This window comes from Erithacus rubecula (genome assembly GCF_903797595.1).
Source record: "Erithacus rubecula genome assembly, chromosome: 24".
Taxonomy (NCBI): domain Eukaryota; kingdom Metazoa; phylum Chordata; class Aves; order Passeriformes; family Muscicapidae; genus Erithacus; species Erithacus rubecula.
In genome coordinates this window covers 2,849,551-2,868,042 of record NC_136676.1, presented here as the reverse complement: position 1 = coordinate 2,868,042, position 18,492 = coordinate 2,849,551, and the positions used below count along the sequence as shown (strand labels likewise).

The 18,492-nt window shown below is 45.9% G+C and overlaps 1 protein-coding gene across 1 annotated transcript; it reads right to left on the bottom strand.

Annotated features, from left to right (window-relative positions):
* Positions 1-39: 39 nt before the first annotated feature.
* LOC306811956 (uncharacterized protein C1orf167) lies at positions 40-17,549 on the bottom strand. The gene is made up of 20 exons (XM_079326105.1): positions 17,470-17,549; positions 12,601-12,644; positions 11,815-12,031; positions 11,467-11,642; positions 10,843-10,940; positions 10,298-10,484; positions 9,685-9,866; positions 9,187-9,373; positions 8,791-9,013; positions 8,046-8,215; positions 7,782-7,878; positions 7,247-7,389; positions 6,473-6,684; positions 5,597-5,741; positions 3,369-3,633; positions 2,715-2,823; positions 2,260-2,467; positions 2,027-2,162; positions 1,211-1,321; positions 40-500 (listed from the first exon to the last, which is right to left on the bottom strand). The coding sequence occupies exons 4-20, from the start codon at positions 11,529-11,531 to the stop codon at positions 441-443; spliced, it is 2,598 nt and encodes an 865-aa protein (XP_079182231.1). The 5' UTR covers positions 11,532-11,642; positions 11,815-12,031; positions 12,601-12,644; positions 17,470-17,549; the 3' UTR covers positions 40-440.
* Between the last annotated feature and the right edge of the window lie 943 nt (positions 17,550-18,492).

Sequence of the window (18,492 nt, the reverse complement as noted above, 5' to 3'; positions counted from 1 at the left end):
TTTGGAATCAATGGGATCCAGCACCCACAAACTCCTGCTCGTCTCTTAAGACTATTTGCATACTTCCCCCCTTGACACCAAGCTCCTGTGCAGGGGAAAAACACTGAGTAAAAAGGAAAGCCTGTAAGGGGTTTTTTTTGACCTTTAATCAGAACTCCAGCAAAAGCAGGGTCCAGAGAAGAGAATGCAACCTCAGAACTGTAACTTCTCCATTTGTGCTGCTAAGGGGGTAGGATACAAGTTCTGTAAAGAGGACCTTTCACTTGGTGCATCTCTTCCTGGTTGTTTGGCTGTCATCCTTCTGGCCAGCAGCACTGCTTTTATTGTAAGAGCAGAGTGTGCTCTTTGTTGATGGCACAGGACCAGCTCTTTGTTGTGACAGGCTCCACATCCTCCCCGTGTCCTGAAATGAGCAGCAGCTGCAGGCAGGCCCCCTCCATTCAGCAGGATCCTTTGTCCTTGTGCCGGAATGCTGTGAGCTGCCACCACCTCCCAAAGGCCTGAAAGGGACAAGTGGACAAATCAAACACTCAGGTTACTCTTGAGGGGCTGCAGCCATTCTCACAGAACCCATAAACACAGCTTTCCTTCTAGCAATGGCTCTGCCAGCTGCATCACCCTTCACTCAAAACCCTTCCCTGTCCCTCCTGGAGCCAATATGAGGCATTCAGAGTACAAATCAATGTGAGAGAAGAGAGACCCTCTGCCCTCTTAATTTCAGTACCTGCTCCTGTGTCCTTTAAGGAGGACCTAATCTTACATGAATCTTTGGGAGGCAGGCAGAGGAGCAAACTGGATATGAGTTCTAAGGTTTTGCCTGCTTGCTCCAATTCATAGTGATTTGCTTGCCCCTGGGTGCAAGTCAGCACAGTCCTCCTGCACCAAAGTGGAGCCTGTTTCTTCCCTGAGTGAGGCCTCAAGAGGCAGGGGATTAGGGGATTAACATCACTAATAACAGCAGTGAAGGGGGCACATGTCAGGGAAATTGACTCCTGACACAAAGCTTTAAAAAACACCCATAGATGAACCCATGTAAATCTGGAAGCTTTTTTTTCCTTTTTCCTGGCAAGTCCCATTCCTTGATGTATTTAACTTCTCCCTAAGCAAATGCATTGTGCAGAGAGAGAGATACAGAGAACACCAGTTGTGTCTTTGGGGTGCTTTTTGTACCACTGAGGTCCACTGAATTGAAGAAGGCATAAATGTTTACCTGAGACAGGAGGCTCCTGGCTTCCTCCTTTAAAAGATTCTGCACCACACAGCTTTGCAAATATCTTTGTCTCCACACCCTCCAGGCCTTTTCTATCAGCCGCTGCTGGTCCTGCCAGGAAAAGAGGCAGCACACAGATTAACTGGGCTCTGGCAGGCAAATCACCTTACTTCCCTCCAGTCCCACTTTGTTCCAGTTGCTTTCCTGAGTCCCTCTTGAAAGACCTTGCATTGGTAACAAACAGAGCAGACTAATAACAGAGCTCCAGCACAGTGTGGCTAAATCCCAGTGCCCTAGGAAAGGACAATGCCCCATTGTGCTCCAGCACAGCTCCTCAGTGACTATGAATATGCTCACACTGTACAGGCATCATCTTGTTATCTGGGCAGGCCAAAGCACATCTCACACAGCTAATAACCAGGAACCAGGCAGAACATGAGTATGAGCAGAAGAGGAAGACAAATGACAGCTCTTGGTAAGCTGTGGACACCAGTGGGATGTATCAGGAACACAGGTAAGGACAAAGACTCTCATTAATTTCTGTGAACTTTTTCCAGTCTACAGACAATCTAGACTAATCCTGTTTCAGCTTCCCATCTGTAAGAGCAAAGGACACTAAATCTGTGGGTATGCAAGTCAAGCTGTCATTTCAAAAAGAACAATGGAAAAACTAGTCACACAATAAACCAGGATTTCTGGTGCATACTGGTACTTGTTAAACCCCCAGGTCTCATCTCCCAGGATGTGAAGCTACAGGCAGAGCAGGCTTGCCCAGTAACACCCATCACTGCCAGCCCAGTGGCACTGGACACTCACCAACACCTGAGCCAGTTTCACCACCCTGCTGGCTTCCCTCCACTGCTGCCATCCCCTTGCCAGACTGAGCAGTTTCCTGTGGTGCTGGCACCGGCGCAGAACCACTGTGTGATGCCACCACCTCAGATATTTCCTCCTGCAGGAAAAAGATGCAAATAAGCTTTACCAGCCATACAAGGGAGCCCTTCCCTGGTATCAGCAAGAGGAAGCTCAGAGCCCTCCTCTCCCCTTACCCAAGCCACTTCTTAGCCCACTCCTCCAAGTCCACCTCTGCTGTGTTCTCCTGGATCCCTGCATGTGCACGAGGGGGTCCTACTACACCAGGCCTCTCCAGCAGCCTTTCAGCCCTGTTTTGGCTCCTGTAGATCACCAGCCAGTGCTGAATGGCACTGGGGAAAAGTCCAGTTGGTAATGAATCTTCTTCTCTGCCTCTTCTTCTTTCTAAGAAACAAAAGAACACAGGAGCTAACCTTGGAGCTAGAGAGAGAGACATCAGAACTGCCAGGAGCCCTTAGTCCTTCAACTCCTGAACACAGAAGAAATCCACTGAGTTTGACTGCCATGAGCTCCTGCTCCCCAGAGGAATCCCAGTAATTAATCTGGTAAACACTAATTCCTCACACCCTTCCCCCATCACTCACACTCCCCACATGGGTCTGTGAAAGGAAGAGAGGAGGGAGAATCTTACTCATGGACCAAGAGAGAGACATCTTCCTGCTTTTCCTGGCACCTATGAGGGTGCTGCGCTGCCGTAAGCACTGGGAAAAGGCAGCTGCTCTGGTCCAGTAGTTGCAGGCCTGCAAACAGAAATAACAGAGCTGCAGCCAAGAGTAAGCACAATGCACACAAGCACTCACACAAACCAGTCTTGGAGAGACAGGCTCACAGCTCTGCAGGTAGCTTAATGTGTTAGACCCCAGGCTGGAAACTGCACAGATGAGATCCCAGCAGGACTGACTCAGCCCTTCCAAATCAATCGACCTCTTTGTAGTTTGCTAGCTGTGAGTCTTTTGAAAAAAGCTGCAACTCTGACAGCTCACTCTGCTCTGCAGGAACAGTGATTATCCCATCTTATCTTTGAGCAGAAAGGAAGGAGTGCTCTCATCTCTCTGGTCAAAATGTCCCCTTTCCTTATTGCTGTGCTCCATATGGTTGTTGCAATCAGTGCCAGATTATGGTGATGAAGTTGTGTGCACAGTCTGTGAAGAATCTCACAGCAGGGACTAAGCAGTCACCACAAATCAAACCAGGTTTTTATACAAGCCTTGTCACACTATCTCAGTGCCTCATGACTCACTGAGTTATTATTAACTGTCTCATAGGGACCTTTATCTTCTCTTACTTGTTTGACAGTAGCTGCAGACCCCAGGCGCAGGGCTTGCTGTCCTCTTGCAGCCACTCGCCAGCGGTGACAGGCTTTACCTGGAGAGGGCTCCTGACACTTGTGCTTTCTCCCTCCTGGCACTTGTTCAGCTCTCAGGAGTTTGTCCCTCCACTTAGTAAAGCTCACAGCCAGCAGACGGTGCTCTCTGACACTTTTAAAACAAGAGAGGGCTTCCTGCTGCCTCAGTGTGCATGCAGTGACCTGGGCCCAAGTGACAAGGCACCTGAAAAACAGTTACAAGCACAGAAAAGAAGCAGGTGCCTAAAGTAACAATTTCATGTCAGACCATATTTCACCTTCTCACCTGCCCTGCAGTGTCCCACACAAATGGCCAAAGCAAGCCAAAGAGCATCCAACAAGAAAAAAGCCTGGTCCTATTATTCCTTCTGCAATCAAGATTTATGCATTGACCTCCATGCCATGTATTTTTCCAGTGCCTCATCTTTGGAAGGTGCAAGGTCAGACTCTTCAACTATCTTTCTGCTGAAAACCTGCTCTCATTTTACTTCAGGTTCCCAGCACTGTTAGCTCTCACTTACTCAAAGCACAAGAGACTCTCCTTCCCTCTGGCCATTTTAGCATTTACTCCTCTTCAAAGGCCTCTGCAAACTGAATCCAATCTTATACTGTGCTTTTCCTTTGCCCACAAAACAAATGTTTTTCCTAGGCTGCCTTGCACATACTGGATCCCCCCCACCAAAAAGAAAATAATTAATTAGTCAGTCTTCAATCTATCTCTTTGCTACCAGCTGACCAGAAAGATAGTGCTTGATGAAGGCTTTTTCATTTTTTCTTTATGGGATGACAGTAAAACTGCTAAAACCCCCTTCAGCATGGAACCCAGCAGATTCCCAAAGTCTGCTTGCAGCATTTATGACAGCTACTTGTTGGCAAGATTCAGATTTTCTTTCTTGGCTGTCACAATCTAAGGCCCTGTGTATGTGGGATGTACAACTAGAATCTTTATGAAGACAATTTTATACCAAAAAATATACAACTTCAGGAGTTACTATTACCAGCACTGTAAATCTGCACCCACAATAATCTCTCTGTATCTTGCAGGCTGATGCACAGGAGGCCAGGCTCCCTCTGCAACCAGAGAATCCAATCTGCTTTTAAATCCTGGTTTATCATTTTGGCTCCTTGCTCCATTTGGACCTTCATTATGCAAATCACCCCACTGCACCACAGGGCAGGGGTGTAAATATCCTGTGCCTGGCAGGCTTCCTGGAAGATCAAGGGAAGCTATTGCAGGTTATCCTAGCATGAAAAATGCCCCCCTCAGAAGAGACAGAGCTCAGCCTGTACCATATCCAGGTGAGAAATCAGAAGCACTCTCTCATCAAAGGAGGCTCAGAAGGAAGATTAATGGTGGAGACATACTCTACAGGAAGGAGTAACATTAAAGGCTTCTCCCAAATACAATTCCCATGAGGGAGCTACACAGATGGATTTGCAGAGGCAAGTGCAATTGAGTGGGGTAAGTGCAGAGTCTAAACATCACAGCCACCAAAGTTTCAGTGGGTTTTTAGTTGCTTTTTCCTCTGCAGATCTTTGTGTCCTCTCAATCTGAACCTGCAATTCAAAAGAAAACCTGCTAGGGCCAAACCTGCACTTCTCATGCCTTAAGACTCAAAGACAGACTACAGCTTCACCTATATTGTAATAACACCAAGATGAGTTGAGTGTCATGGTTCTCCCTTCATAAGCTTTATACTGCTTTGCTGCAGGAACAAATTGAACTCAATTTTTTCACATTAAATTAAAATCAACACACTGTGTCCAGAATCCTAAAAGATTCAGATTTGTAAACATCAGATCTCTGTAACATCTCTGCCCACTATTCCTTTCAGCAAATACTGAAATGCAAATGAGGCTTTCAGTTTTTAAACTACACAATTTTTTTTTTTTATATCTCCCTCAATTAGTGCACAAATACCACCCTGCATAGCTAAGCCTGAATATAAGTTCTGTGAGGAAAAATGAGGTGGGGTGTGAGGCTTTAGGTAAGAGACCCCTTAATATAGACACATCCTCAGACAAGTGCTCCTACAGAAGCTCCATTTATACAGGAGCTATCCATACTTTCAAACCCAAGCTCTGCTCTTAATACAGTGGATACTACTACAAAAATTGCTTTTCATGCAGAGCTTCCCTTGGAAATGCTTTGAGAGCAAGAAACAAACCTGTGCAGGAGAAAACGTTCCCAGAATAAAACAGCATATTTCTGCTTCCTTGTTTGGCAATACCATGTCTGCAGGACCAGCCTTTTCTTCTCCTGGCAGCTGTGCCAAGCCCATTGCTGCTGCAGATCTCTCAGAGCACGCTTCCCTGGGAGAGAGAGACACCTTCCTGAGCTCAGCCCAATGACTGTTTCTCCATTGCAGAGTCCAGACAAGAACAAAGAATACATCAGCTCCAAACACCAAATGGGACCAAACTTGCTAAGATTTCCTGTCCTCTCTTTAGGAGCTAAAGAGACTTTTCAATTCATTTTGTAGTTTTTTTGTCTGCAAGGCAGTCAGACCTTCTTTCAAATCTTCCCTGTAAGAAATCACAGATTACTTCCACTCTTATCTGCAAGGCATTTTTCCATTAAAAATTGGGAGTTTTTCTTCCCTGGCACAGCATAAGCACTTAGAGCATATGGAATTCCTTGAGGGAACAGGATTGCTAAACCCCCCCCAAAAGATACACCCTGTTCCCATTGAAGCAAAACCTGACTGCTTGGTCTGAGGAAACATGTTCAAACTTGGAATCTGCATGAACTCCATTTTACTCTCCAGCTGCTAAAATACAGTGCTTGAACACTCTTTTGGTAGTGCAGGTAGAAGTGCAAAAGGAGCATTTTCCCTAATATAAAGCAGTACAAAACAGCAGGGCACATGTCCTGCTGATAGCCAGAAGGATGCAGTGACACCTGACTCCTGGACTAGTGTGTCCCTTTCCAGAGGAGCAGTGCACAGAATTACAGCCAAAAGTGTGACTTTCTCCATCCCAACCATTCCCAGAGCTTCTCTCTTCTATAGGAACAAGGGATGCAGTGGGATGGGGTAACTCACTTTGCCAGCAGGAATGCCAATGCCACAGAGCATCAGCAGTCATCTGGTGAACATGACACCTGAATCTTCTTTCAACTTCCACTTTCTGGGCCAGTCTCCTTTTCCACAGGCTGAAAGCCATCTGGCAACAATGAACTCCATGTTTCAGGGCTGCTGCTGCTGCTTTTTGGTTCTTATTTTCCATGACCCAGTGGTGCCAGCTGAGAAAGGCTCTGAGAAGGACAAAGGTTGCTGCACTGACTGTAGGAACAACTCACAGATACAGACCTTTGTGATGGAAAATTTAACAACAAACATACACAGGAGGGAGTTTTGGAAACACATCTGTGTCCAAAACAGATCTGTCTAATCTGTCAACATCCTTTCCCCATTAAATGTCAGGGGAAATGATGAACAGGACAAGCTGTTGGGAGGAAAGTCTTCTGTCCTGGCTGTGCCAAGCCTGTTGTGCTCTTCAGCTTTGGAATCAGTAGAGAGCAAGGCCAGTTCAGTGGATAGGAAGTTACCAGGACTTGTTATCAGCAGAGCTAGGCTTGCTCTAATTTATGAGCCATCCCATCAAACCAGAAATTATTGTGTTCTTGCATAGTAATTTTGAAGCTGGAAAAACCTCAAAATAATGTGCTGCAAAACTCTCACTGAAAGAAAAAAATAGCTAGAGGAAGATTTTTTTCCTTTTTTTTTTTTTTTTTTTTTTTTTTTTTTTAAATAAAGCAAGTGTAAAGCTTTCAAAACAGAGAGCTTTAGGAAACTTCTGGAGAGCACAATCCCTACCGAGAGAGCTGAATGTGCCTGCAGTGCTGCTGGGCCTTCACATGATGCTGAGTTTGAGCTGACCAGACAATGAAGCACCTCTGCAGGCAGTATTTCTCTGCTTGCTGCCAGCAACTCTTCATCTCCTTCCCAGAACTGCAGCCCTGTGATCCAGAAAGGCAAAAAAGGGCCTTGAACTGCTGTTACATCAGTTACTCCACACAGCTCAGCCTCCTCTCCTTGCCACTGTGATTTCTGTCATTGCCCAGCTCTGTTGCTAACCCACACACCCCACATCAACACCCAGACACAAAGGTCTAACACATCCCTTTTGAATCCTTGACACCTGCCCTACTTCCACTAAGCTGACAAATGATAGGGAAGAGTTACCCCAAGAAAAGCCTCAATCTCCCAAATCTTGAGAGAGAACAAAAAAGACAAAATAGCAGTGAGACCTTCCATATGTTGATATAAAAACCCAAAGGCTCTTTGCTAAATTTGAATATGTATCAAACACTTGTATATTCACATTTGACACAAGACTTTCTAGCCTCACCTCTTCCCATGCAGAGTAACAGGTGAGAGGCTGGGAATTATTATCTGGACTCTGCAGCACCAAAGTCTGGAATGGATTTCCCACAGACCAATTTCTTCTGCAAGACAAAAGTGTTGGGTGAGGAGGGACAATAGGAAGAAAATAAAGTCCCCTGGAAGGATGGTGTGACATGACATGAGGAACTATCCAGAAGGAAGGAATTCAGCCAGTCCACGCAAGGGGTCACTCTGACCAGCATCCCAAAAAAACCAGTCTCTAACTCACCCAGATTCAGGGAAGGAGGTCTGCAAGCACAGCTCCCCACCCAGCTCAGCTGGCAGCTCTGTGCACTGGTGGAGTTGCAGGAAAGAACTGTGACATGACACATGTGTGACATCCTCAGCAGGCAGAAGGGAGGAGAAGCCATGCTGGCTGCTGTCACTAAGACTGCATTCCTGCAGGTATGAAGGGAGGAACATGCTGTCAGGTGAGTGTCCTCACAATGCAAGAACTCAGCTAACAGCTCTGATTATGCCATTTACTCCTTTTTTATCAAGGATTCAGGCAAATTCAGAATGCATCCAAAGGAACTGCAGGCTAGCCACGACACTTCTGGAGAGTAAACATGTAAGTGATGGGAAAGTTATTCCTATACTAATAATTTCCATACAGAATCCAGAAATACATGTATTTCTATACTGAGGAAAGGGGAAATGGGCATATGCACTGTCTCAGTGAGGAAGTTCATTATATCTCATCCCTTCCACCTTGCAGCCACAAATAGAAGCAAGTGTACAAGAGAACCTCACTGGTTCAGCACCTTCCCACATCTCTAAATGATGAGCCAGAAAAGGCCCAGGGAGCATTGACTTTACACCTTCAGATTTCATTTCAGCTTCAGGACCCCACAGCACTATATTTGAAGCACAACTTGCTGATGACAATATCATGTTGAAGCAGAAAGTTTCCCCTGAAAAACCCCAGCAATTTAATACCTCAGAGCAGTCCAGGTGTACCAAGACCTTCTCACCTTTTCCAATGAGCTTTGAGAGGTCAGAGTAGCTGGTGCACTGCTGTCAAAGCCAGATGATGTTGAGAGGTCCTCAGAGGACAGTGTGGCAAGAGGCTCCTCATAGACAGCTCTATGCAAGTGCTTACAACTTTGCTCAATTGTCTTCAGCATGAGATACTTCTGGTGCCATGATTTTAGAATTTTTCTGAGTTTACACTGCTTCAAAGTCTGAGAGAAAGAACTGAGACAGAAAATAATGAGACAGAAAGTTACAGAAGAACACCAGAAGGGGTGACTAGCACAGACATGATGGACAATAGATAGGGTGAAAGGAATTCTTGCAAAAGGTTCAGAAATTCAAGTGGACACTACTAATGGGGGCAGGGTTCCAGGGACTTGCTTTTCTGCACTCACTCAGCTCTGTGATGCTCACACAGCCTTGTTTTCCACAGCAGATATACTCTCTGCAGCTTCAGTTTTTGGCAGAAGTCATCAAAAGAGCAGTCTGTTTTCTCCAGAAACTGTCTCTCTCCAGCCCATGATGTCTGACCTTCATGCCTCTTGGTCACAGTCTTGTCAGCTACTGAGCTTATAACTGCTCCTTAACCAGTTACATAAAGGAACAAGAGATTGTTTGTCTCATGGCCTTACAACTCAGTCCAGCCCAACCCTCAAATTACTTTTTTTTAGCAAGGTTTATGAGTTTATGTTAGGTTTATGAAGCAGAACAACAAACCTCCCTGTAGCTTCACTGACATACCCAGAACCAGTGCTCTGCCCACTCTGGTTTGTTCATATCCTGCATCATCTGAGCCCCTCTGTTTTCAGGCTGTTTCCAGTGTATCCAAGAGAAGGAAGAAGGAGCATAAGCACCTCTGAAGGTCAGATTCTGCACAGACCCCAACTGCTCACCACAATGCCGCCTCCATCGTAGCAGGAAGAGGTTCACCACTGACTGCTTATCACCTCCTCTGACCTGCAGCACCTCAACCCACTGCTGGAAGTGCTTCCTCAGTGATACTGCTCTGAGATGGGCCAGGTTGCACCTGTCAAGTGCCTTCTGCTCAAAAGTCTCCTTCCATGTACTAAAGCACCTGATAATACCAAAGGAAAATGTTAAAATACATTTATATTTAAACTTATGAGTCTTTCTTAGACTGGGTTTAGCTCAGGAAAGACAGACAGAAGCTGTCCCCTGTGCTTCTATTTGTTTATTTCAGTAAAAAGCCACTGTCATGCTTAGAGCACAGCAGTACAGTGGCTGCTCTTGGCTTTGGTCTTTCAGGACATCAAAAGTCAGGACAAAAAAGTTTTGGCAGTGGACAGGAGTCAAGTCATAACATCTCTGACCACAGCAGTTCCTTTTCATGTTTCTACGCCTACTTTCATCTTTATTAACTCCTAAAACAAAAGGATAGATGGCTTTAATATGGAACAACTATTACTGTCTGGGTTGGCTCTGTTATTCCTTGGACTTTCACAGCAAACAGATTTTCCACATGAAAACCAGATCTCATCAACTCACCGGGAGACCAAGTTTCTTTGGATTTGAGTTGTCAGCGTTAGAATCTTTTTCATTTCCAAGCTTTGGGAATGCCACATGCAGAAAATGTTTCGTAGCTTCTTCTTTTCCAGCAGAGCACATGCTTCCAAAAGCCTGGCTTCCTCTTTGCTCAGCAGCTCCTTCTGCAGGCGCCACAGTCTGAAAGCTGCTGTGTCAAAGGGCCACAAGAGATTGACAGGAAGAGAAAAAACAGAAGAGCTTCAAACAACTTAGTGTCACACAGCAAACATTTCCTGGCTTAACTCCAAACTGCCAAAGGAAGGACACTTAAGGAAGGCAGCTCACAGTGCTAGAGCAACATATGGTGCAGCTGAATTCATACAAGGAATTAGGCAAAACTTGTATGACATGGTGAGTGGCCATCCTTCACCATCACAGATACTGACCCAGCTACTTATAGGATCACATTCTGAAAGAGCTCAATGCAACAACTAGACTCAAAGCACAAAAACTGGTGAAGCAGTGAGCACCTCCAAGCTGCTCCCAGGCTATGGAATGATGCTTACCAGCCAGCTGTCTCATGTCTCTGATTGCTTCAGCTCTCCAGCAGAACTTGTCTCCTCTCTGCCTGTGACGAAGCTGTGTCCACAGCTCTCCCTCCATTCTGAAAGAGCCCCAAGCACACCTTAACATCCAGCTGGCCAAAGAGGCACTCACAGAACAGAACTCATGGCTTTCCTCTCTCTTTTTGTTTCAACTTGTTCTTCTGCCTTCCGAATTAGAAGCCTCAATGAAAGGATTTTCTTTTGAGACCTCCACTGTCAAACTACTGCTAGAGATGACAGTATTGCCTCACTCCACACACAGTAGAGACACTAGTACTGTTAGAGACCAGTATTGTCTCACTCTAACCTCATTTACATCTGTATGAAAAATGCAGGTGATAGCTGAGAAAAAGAATTCATACAGGAGCATTTCTGTTAGACACTTAAATCAGACTGCAAACTCTGGTGCTCTGAAATAGGATTGTTTAGTTCTTAACACTGAACTACTAATTCTTGCAGTGTTTATCTACAGCAATACATCCAAGGCCATGTAAACAAGTCTGCCATCATTTGAGAAAAAAATTTCCCTGTGTTTGTAAACTTCCCTTTGTCCCAGACAACAGAAAGAGAGTGCTTTCTGCTTACCTACAAGCCTGCTCCACTTCCTTTGAGTATCCTGTTGCAAGCTTATGCTGAGCTGAGGTTGTCATAGTTGCTAATCTTCCTATTCCAAATATCCCTGCTGATGAACTTTGAGTATAGGAGTAAGGCTCAGGCTGCAGAGCTTCCTTCTTGCTCTGTTTTGCCACAGCTTCCTTCCACTGAAGAAGAAATCACATTATTAGAACAATCAGCAGGCAGAGTATTGTACCAGGGTCTACATAATGGAATTTCACACAGGATACCTCTTCCTCCCTATCCAAATAGGATTTGTGCCTTCTCTGACTGCACAGCAGAAAGGTCATGGCACCACTGTCCCTAGCCAGTGCTCACCCTCTGGAAGCTGGCAGCTAGCAGAGTTGAAGCATGTCTCTGCTGGGCCACCTCCAGTTGTGTCCTCCTTTGGTGCAAAGTCCACTGGAGAGCACCAAAGCCCTTCTGAAGCAGCTGGTGTCTGTAGAGCTGCCTGGCTGCTCTCTTCCAAAGGATATGTCTCCTCCAGGCTTGGAAACACCTTGTTAGGATTTGTTTGTTGCACAAGTTACAGAAACTTAAAAACAAAAAACAGAGGTGAGTTCCTGTTAACAGAAAGGAATGTTAAACCAGCCAGGAGGTGGCAATCAGAGTTCAGCCATCAAGCTGTAAAGAGGTTATTTCAAATCATTCTCTCTAAAGAATGGAAAACATTCAATCTCACACCAAATTAAGAAGTCACTGTTGCTAAACTGGTAGCTACCTCATTCACATCTTATCCACAACATTGAATTCTACCTCATGGATAAGTCTAGCTCTTGATCTTCTCTAACTGTGCAGTGAGCACACTGGAGTTTGCTGCATTGAAGAGCAGCACTGATGGTACCAGCACTTCTTCATTGCTAGCAACAACCAAGGCTGAATTTAGAAGATTGCATTGAAAAGATACAGAAATTATTTTTCAGATCATGTTCCATTTTAAATGACAACCCTTTGAAAAGAAGTGGATGCAGCCCCTCAGCCAACCACAGCAAATTAATGTAGGCTAAACCCAAATGTTCCTAGGGACATGGCTCCTCAGCCACTTTACAGAGGTGTTCTTCTGTTAACTACCAGCACACTCATACTTAAATGCAGTCTTCTTACCTTTGCTTATTCACCTTCAATGGCCAGAAGCTGTGCTCTGAGATCTGCAAACAGACAAGAGACAGTAATGCACAATAATTCACACTGCTCCACTCTGTTGAAGAATTTGTCTTTGTGGCACTCATCATTTTGGATGGAGACCAGAGCAGGACTGTCTTGTGGGATGCCTTCGACACTGCTCCCACACTATTGCTCTGTGAATATTCTTACAAACTTAGACATGGAAAGGAACAAAAAGCCTGAAATCTCAGGGCCCTGCAACAATGAGCAGAGTAAAAACCAGTTTAATGCTTTCCCTTGACATGCAGAGCAGAGAATATAAACAGGTGTTTACATTCCCAAAACAACCAAGTTGACAAGCTGGTCTTTAGAAAGAAGCATGGGAGATGGAAAGATGCATACATTGGGGTGAAGAACAACTGTAAGAGATGAGATTCTGGCCATTCAGTGACAAGAAAAAAATGTAGGACAAGCATCCCCATCACTTGTACCTCAAGTCTGCACCTCTAGCAAGTGGCAGAAACAAGCACAAGTAATCCTGTGATCAGAGATGCTTCACAGTGAGCACACCCTCACCTCTCTGGGCACAGTTTTCTGTGTCTGGCTCCCTTCTTCACAGCACCGTGGTTCATTGGTATTCCTTCCTACAGAACATTCTTCAGACTGCTTGAGATTGCCATCAACTTCCAAATTCCTCTGGCTGCTTTGATAGGAGTATTTGTATTTGATAGGAGTATTGTTTCTCCTTCCATCTCTGCTCATGTTCATACAATCTACATCAGAATGCTCATTAAAGCCTTCTTCAGCCAGTGTACCCAAAGGATTGGACTGGCTGCTGTCCAGTGCAGCCATTCTCCTGGCTGCTTGTGACCTGGAATCACACAGCTCTTCTGATTCCCTGCTACACTTAACATGAGAGTTGTTGACTTGTACAGATTTAACACTGAGCTGATGGCCTGGTCTAAACTCTTTATCTCCAGGGTGAGAGGCAATGCTCACACACACTTCTGTAGGAGTCCCACACATGGCTACACCAACATTCATCTGAGGCCCTGCCAAATCTGTCTCCAGTAACACCTGCAGACCCTCTGGATCCAGACTGGCTGAAAGGTCTTTCTTCCAAGATTTAACACATGGAGATGCCCCATGAGATGTTTGTTCTGCTTTAACAACCTTTCTAGGATAATTACTTTTTCTGTGTGCATAAAGACTATCAGTTTCCAGAGATGGCCTTACCAGGGACTGGCTTTTGGAGAAAAGGGAGCAATTGAAGGAAGAATCTACTTCTGTATCCACTAGCCTGCCAGAACCCACTCCAGAAGCAAGGGTTTGTGGTTGGATGCCACCTGAAATTTTGGTTCTCCATGTGTTTGAGCCAATGTATCCATATCTGTGAGAGACAGAGAGAGGCTCAGCAGGACTGAAGTCCCTTGTCACTGCACTAAGGCTCCAGTCTTTAGCAAATGGGACACCCCATTTCAATCTTGCCTGAGCAGCATTGGATTTAACTGCAGCTAGCTGCTCTCCCATGGTCAGGATACTGGGACCTAAATCATCAGGAGAAAAGCATGAATGGCCAATGACTGGAGAAGACTTGGGCTCCAGAGGGAGGGAACCCCTTATCCCCATCAAAGCACTCTCTTGCTTAAGCCTCTGGACTGAACAGTGCAAGCTACCAGAAATCTGTGAGGATTGCAAAAGAGGTTGAAAAGAATCCAAATTTGATGGATCAAGATTTCCCAGGGTCAGGGCTGAACTGTGACAAGTGTTCACACTTTCACTTGAGCTTCTTAAAGGACCCACCACTAATTCATGCCTAAGAGGGGAATCTGCAGCATGAGATGGCAAATGTGCATTGACTAGTAAAGGGTTCACAGGATCCATATGAGAAGCAGCAGAAGGCTGATGCTGTTGGTTTTCCACTATTGGTTTGACAGTCACAGTTCTTGTTCCTTCTTTCTGAATAGTGATGGTGAGCTGTGGATATGGAGCAGCTACCAGCTGCTTTTGCTTCCTGATGGTGTTGAGGAAAGTCAATACTGTCACTCCTTCTCCCTTCTAAAACACAAATCTCAAGGTGTAAGTGCCTCTGGGGGAGATTCCCAGCAGGGAGCACTGACAAAGCAAGACAGGGATTCTGTGAACCACACACTTAGAGCTGTGCTGCTGCAGCCTAGAGCACAGATTATTCTGCTGCAGCAAGCAGGAACTGGAGAATGGCTGAGAAGGGCAGGAGAGATTAGTCTGTCTCAGACTGGGATCTCCTCCCATCTGACAGAGGTGTGGTACACAGCTAGCCCTGTGCTGCTGTCTCTGGGCTTACACCAAGTGCTGCAGCCTCAGGCCAGGGATGAGAAATGTCTACTTGACTTCTAGTGCCCAAATACAGACTGAAATTCTGTTCTTCTGAATGTTTCTTTGCTCTGAAGAAAAAGAAGAAGAAATATAAGCAAGGGACCCCGCATATTTCTATCTCATCTTGCCTAGTTTGTCAAAGCCCTTGGGTACTTTCCTTGTGAATTTTTCATCTCTCATTCACCAGCCTCAGTCCTGAAAGTGTTATGGACACTACTCTCTTCCTGTTTTTCAGCAGACAATCATATCTAGCACAGCAGAAATGACTGAAAAGGACAGATTCAGTTCTCAACTAAAAACCTGGAAAACAAAGACTTCCAGCATTATACCCCTGCTGCCTCAGAATTTGTTGCTAGCAAGGCTGAATTATGCCAAATTCAAGGCTACACAGACTTTTTTCTTCTTGTCTTCACTAAAGGTTGAAACCATGTTTGCATATCCATAAAAGCCACACTGTCCCCTAATCTGGAAGATTTGCAGCACAGCTGGGAGACCTACTTTGCAGTCTAGCCACTAAGTCTGATGGTTACTCATGTAAGACTCATGCTGAGAATGGATTCTTAAGTTGCTACTAACAGGTAAGTACAATTTAAGAGGACTGTGCTTTCATTCCCTCAGATTTTAAAAGCAAGTTGTCAATCACTGTCATTCTAACCACCATTATTTTCCACCTCTCTTTTAAAAAATGAAAATGGTATTGTATAGACACACACCTCTATCATCTTAAAACCCCCCAGTCAATCTGAGAAGAGACAGCAATGAAATCAATGCCCATTGTCTTTTTCAAACACATTTTAATCCCAGAAAGCCTCCTGTCAAATTGCACTGTTTCTAAGCTGTGTTTATCTCATTCTCTTCTAAGAGAGCATTTGAGGCTTAGTTGTCCCTGTTTGTAACAGCTCATTTTTCCCCTCTCACATGCAAACTCCTTCAGTAATCACCACAATCTGGGGAGCAAACACAGTTCCTAAAGCAGCAGGAGACAGTCAGGCTGTGCTGCAATTATCCCTGGGAACTGCTGCTACTGCCTTTCATATATCACCAAGGGTGCCATGGAACGGAAAGATCCCATTATTTTTTCCAGACAAGTTGAAGTTGGCAACTGCAGAGTGAACAGACAAAGCACAGCTGCCTTCCTTAGGGTGTCTATCACTGCATTAAGTATAACCACAAAATGCAGAGGACTGGTGCTCCATGGAAACACTCCTTGCATCCCAGAAATACCCAATGGACAAGCAATGTATCACAAAAGGATGTTACAATTTAAATCGCAAAAGGACATTAACCCACCATGGTTTTCAGTGTTGTTTTGCTCCGTGAACACCCAAAACCTGGCTCTGGACTATCTTATGCTCAAGAGTCTGGACATTATCTATTTTCTTGATAACTTGTGATATTTTTAGCTCTCCATTTCAGTTCTTTCTGCTAGGTACCAGGTTCTCAACATATCACCATGGTTATTTTAGTTCTGGAAGGAATAGCATCCTTTCAAAATCATGTTTGTCTGCCTTCTGAAATTGCTACTCAGGAATTTAACAGAAGAACTTTTAAGCAGAAGGGTTAATCTCACTCACAAGAAGATTTTATGAAGATCTTTTTAATAACTTTTTCTGAGGCCAAAAGAGATACTCAAAGCAAATTGCAAATTTTATGGATTGCAAAATCCACGACCGATGCATTTTATATTTGTTTTTATTACTCCAACTAAAGCATTTAACACATAATTACTATACACACACTTTGCAGCAACACACAAATGCATTAAAACCTGAAATAAATTCAATTAAGCAAATAAAAAATTTAGATTATCAAGTGATTTCTGTTGTTATAAGCAAAAGGAAATAAATAGCACAGTTCATGAAAAGTAAATCGAGCTCTTTCAAGCAAATGCCATTTCAGCAATATGGCAATAACACACAGTGCTTATTTCCTGATCCCTGAAGACCAAGGCTGATCCATTTCATATTCCAAGTAGGGGACAGTGATTATCACTCTGAGATCACACTGCAGCTGCCTTAGAAAGCAGGTTTTTCCCAAACACTGCTCAGCATTACAATCCAGACAAACCATGGCAGGCAGGCACAGGTGTCCTCCCTCCCCAGCACTGCCATCGAGCACCCGCTGGTGTCCAGGGTGCAGCAGGGAGCGAGCAGCTCCTCACCCAGGGCCAGGCTCTGCTCAGCACCCCCGACTGCTGCACACACCCACTGTGAGAGGCTGCACACACCTACTGTGAGAGGCAGCACTGGGCTGCACTCACCCACTGTGAGAGACACCTCTGGGCTGTACTTACCCACTGTGAGAGGCACCTCTGGGCTGTACTCACCCACTGTGAGAGGCTGCACTGGGCTGCACACACCCACTGTGAGAGGCACCACTGGGCTGTACTTACCCACTGTGAGAGGCAGCACTGGGCTGTACTCACCCACTGTGAGAGGCTGCACACACCCACTGTGAGAGGCACCTCTGGGCTGCACTCACCCACTGTGAGAGGCACCTCTGGGCTGTACTTACCCACTGTGAGAGGCTGCACTGGGCCCCATTCACCCACTGTGAGAGGCTGCACTCAGCTTCACTCACCCACTGCGGGAGGCAGCACTGAGCCCCAGTTACCCACTGCGAGAGGCAGCATTCAGCTTCACTCACCCACTGTGAGAGGCAGCACTGGGCTGCACTCACCCACTCCGAGAGACACCACTAAGCCCCATTCACCCACTGCGGGAGGCAGCACTTACCCACTGCGGGAGGCACCGCTGGGCCCCACTTACCCACTCCCGGGTACCGCTGGGCCCCGGGCGCTGCCCACACGCCTCAGAGCCGCCGCTTCCTCCGCGGCCGCAGCCGCCCTCGGCCCCCTCAGGCCCGCGGCCGCTCCAGCTGCGGCTCCATAAGCGGCTTATCCCCGCGATTAGCTCGGTCACCGCGGCTACAGATGGCCGGGGAAAGCCGCTCTGGGCTATGGCTAATTAAAGCCGGGGCTCGGCCGGGGAGAGGAGGGCTTATCCCGGGTGGGAGCCGTGCCTGTCCTGGGCAGTGCCTCAGGACAAGGGGCCATGTCTTCCTCTTCCTCCCTGAACCTGCCAGGACTGAGGGACCTGCCCGCTCACCACCAAAACCCCAGGCACAGCAGCACTTGAGGATTTTAAGAAGCAGAACAAAACCTAAAAACAAAAGCTGAATGGAGCATCGCAGGTGTTTGGTGAGGAGACCCCACGAGAGCCCCACGGTGAAGCCAGCGAGGCCCTCCATGCTCTGGGGAATCCCCTCATGCCCTCCTGAACTATATAAACTCTCTTCCTCCTCAGCCAGGAGAGGGGTTTGTTTTTAGCATCACCTCTGATTTACTGCCCAAAATAGGTATCCTTGAGGCACGGTAAGATGAGTGTTACTCGTGCCTTGCTCTGCTTCCTGGAGCTCCCAAAGGTACCAGATTTTCTACAGAAAAACACATGGCAGGTCAGCTAAGTGGGTATTTCCAATTTATAACATCTGGGAAGGCCTCCCTAGATACAACTGACTGTGCCAACACCCAAACCC

Bases quoted from the DNA above. Each gene is read 5' to 3' on its own strand.
- LOC306811956 (XM_079326105.1), bottom strand. From the start codon at position 11,531: ATGACAACCTCAGCTCAGCATAAGCTTGCAACAGGATACTCAAAGGAA. The intron at 8,216-8,790 runs GTGAGAAGGTCT...TCATACCTGCAG, and splicing joins CTCAAAGCTCATTGGAAAAG to GAATGCAGTCTTAGTGACAG. The intron at 2,468-2,714 runs GTAAGATTCTCC...TTTGTTTCTTAG, and splicing joins GTCTCTCTCTTGGTCCATGA to AAAGAAGAAGAGGCAGAGAA.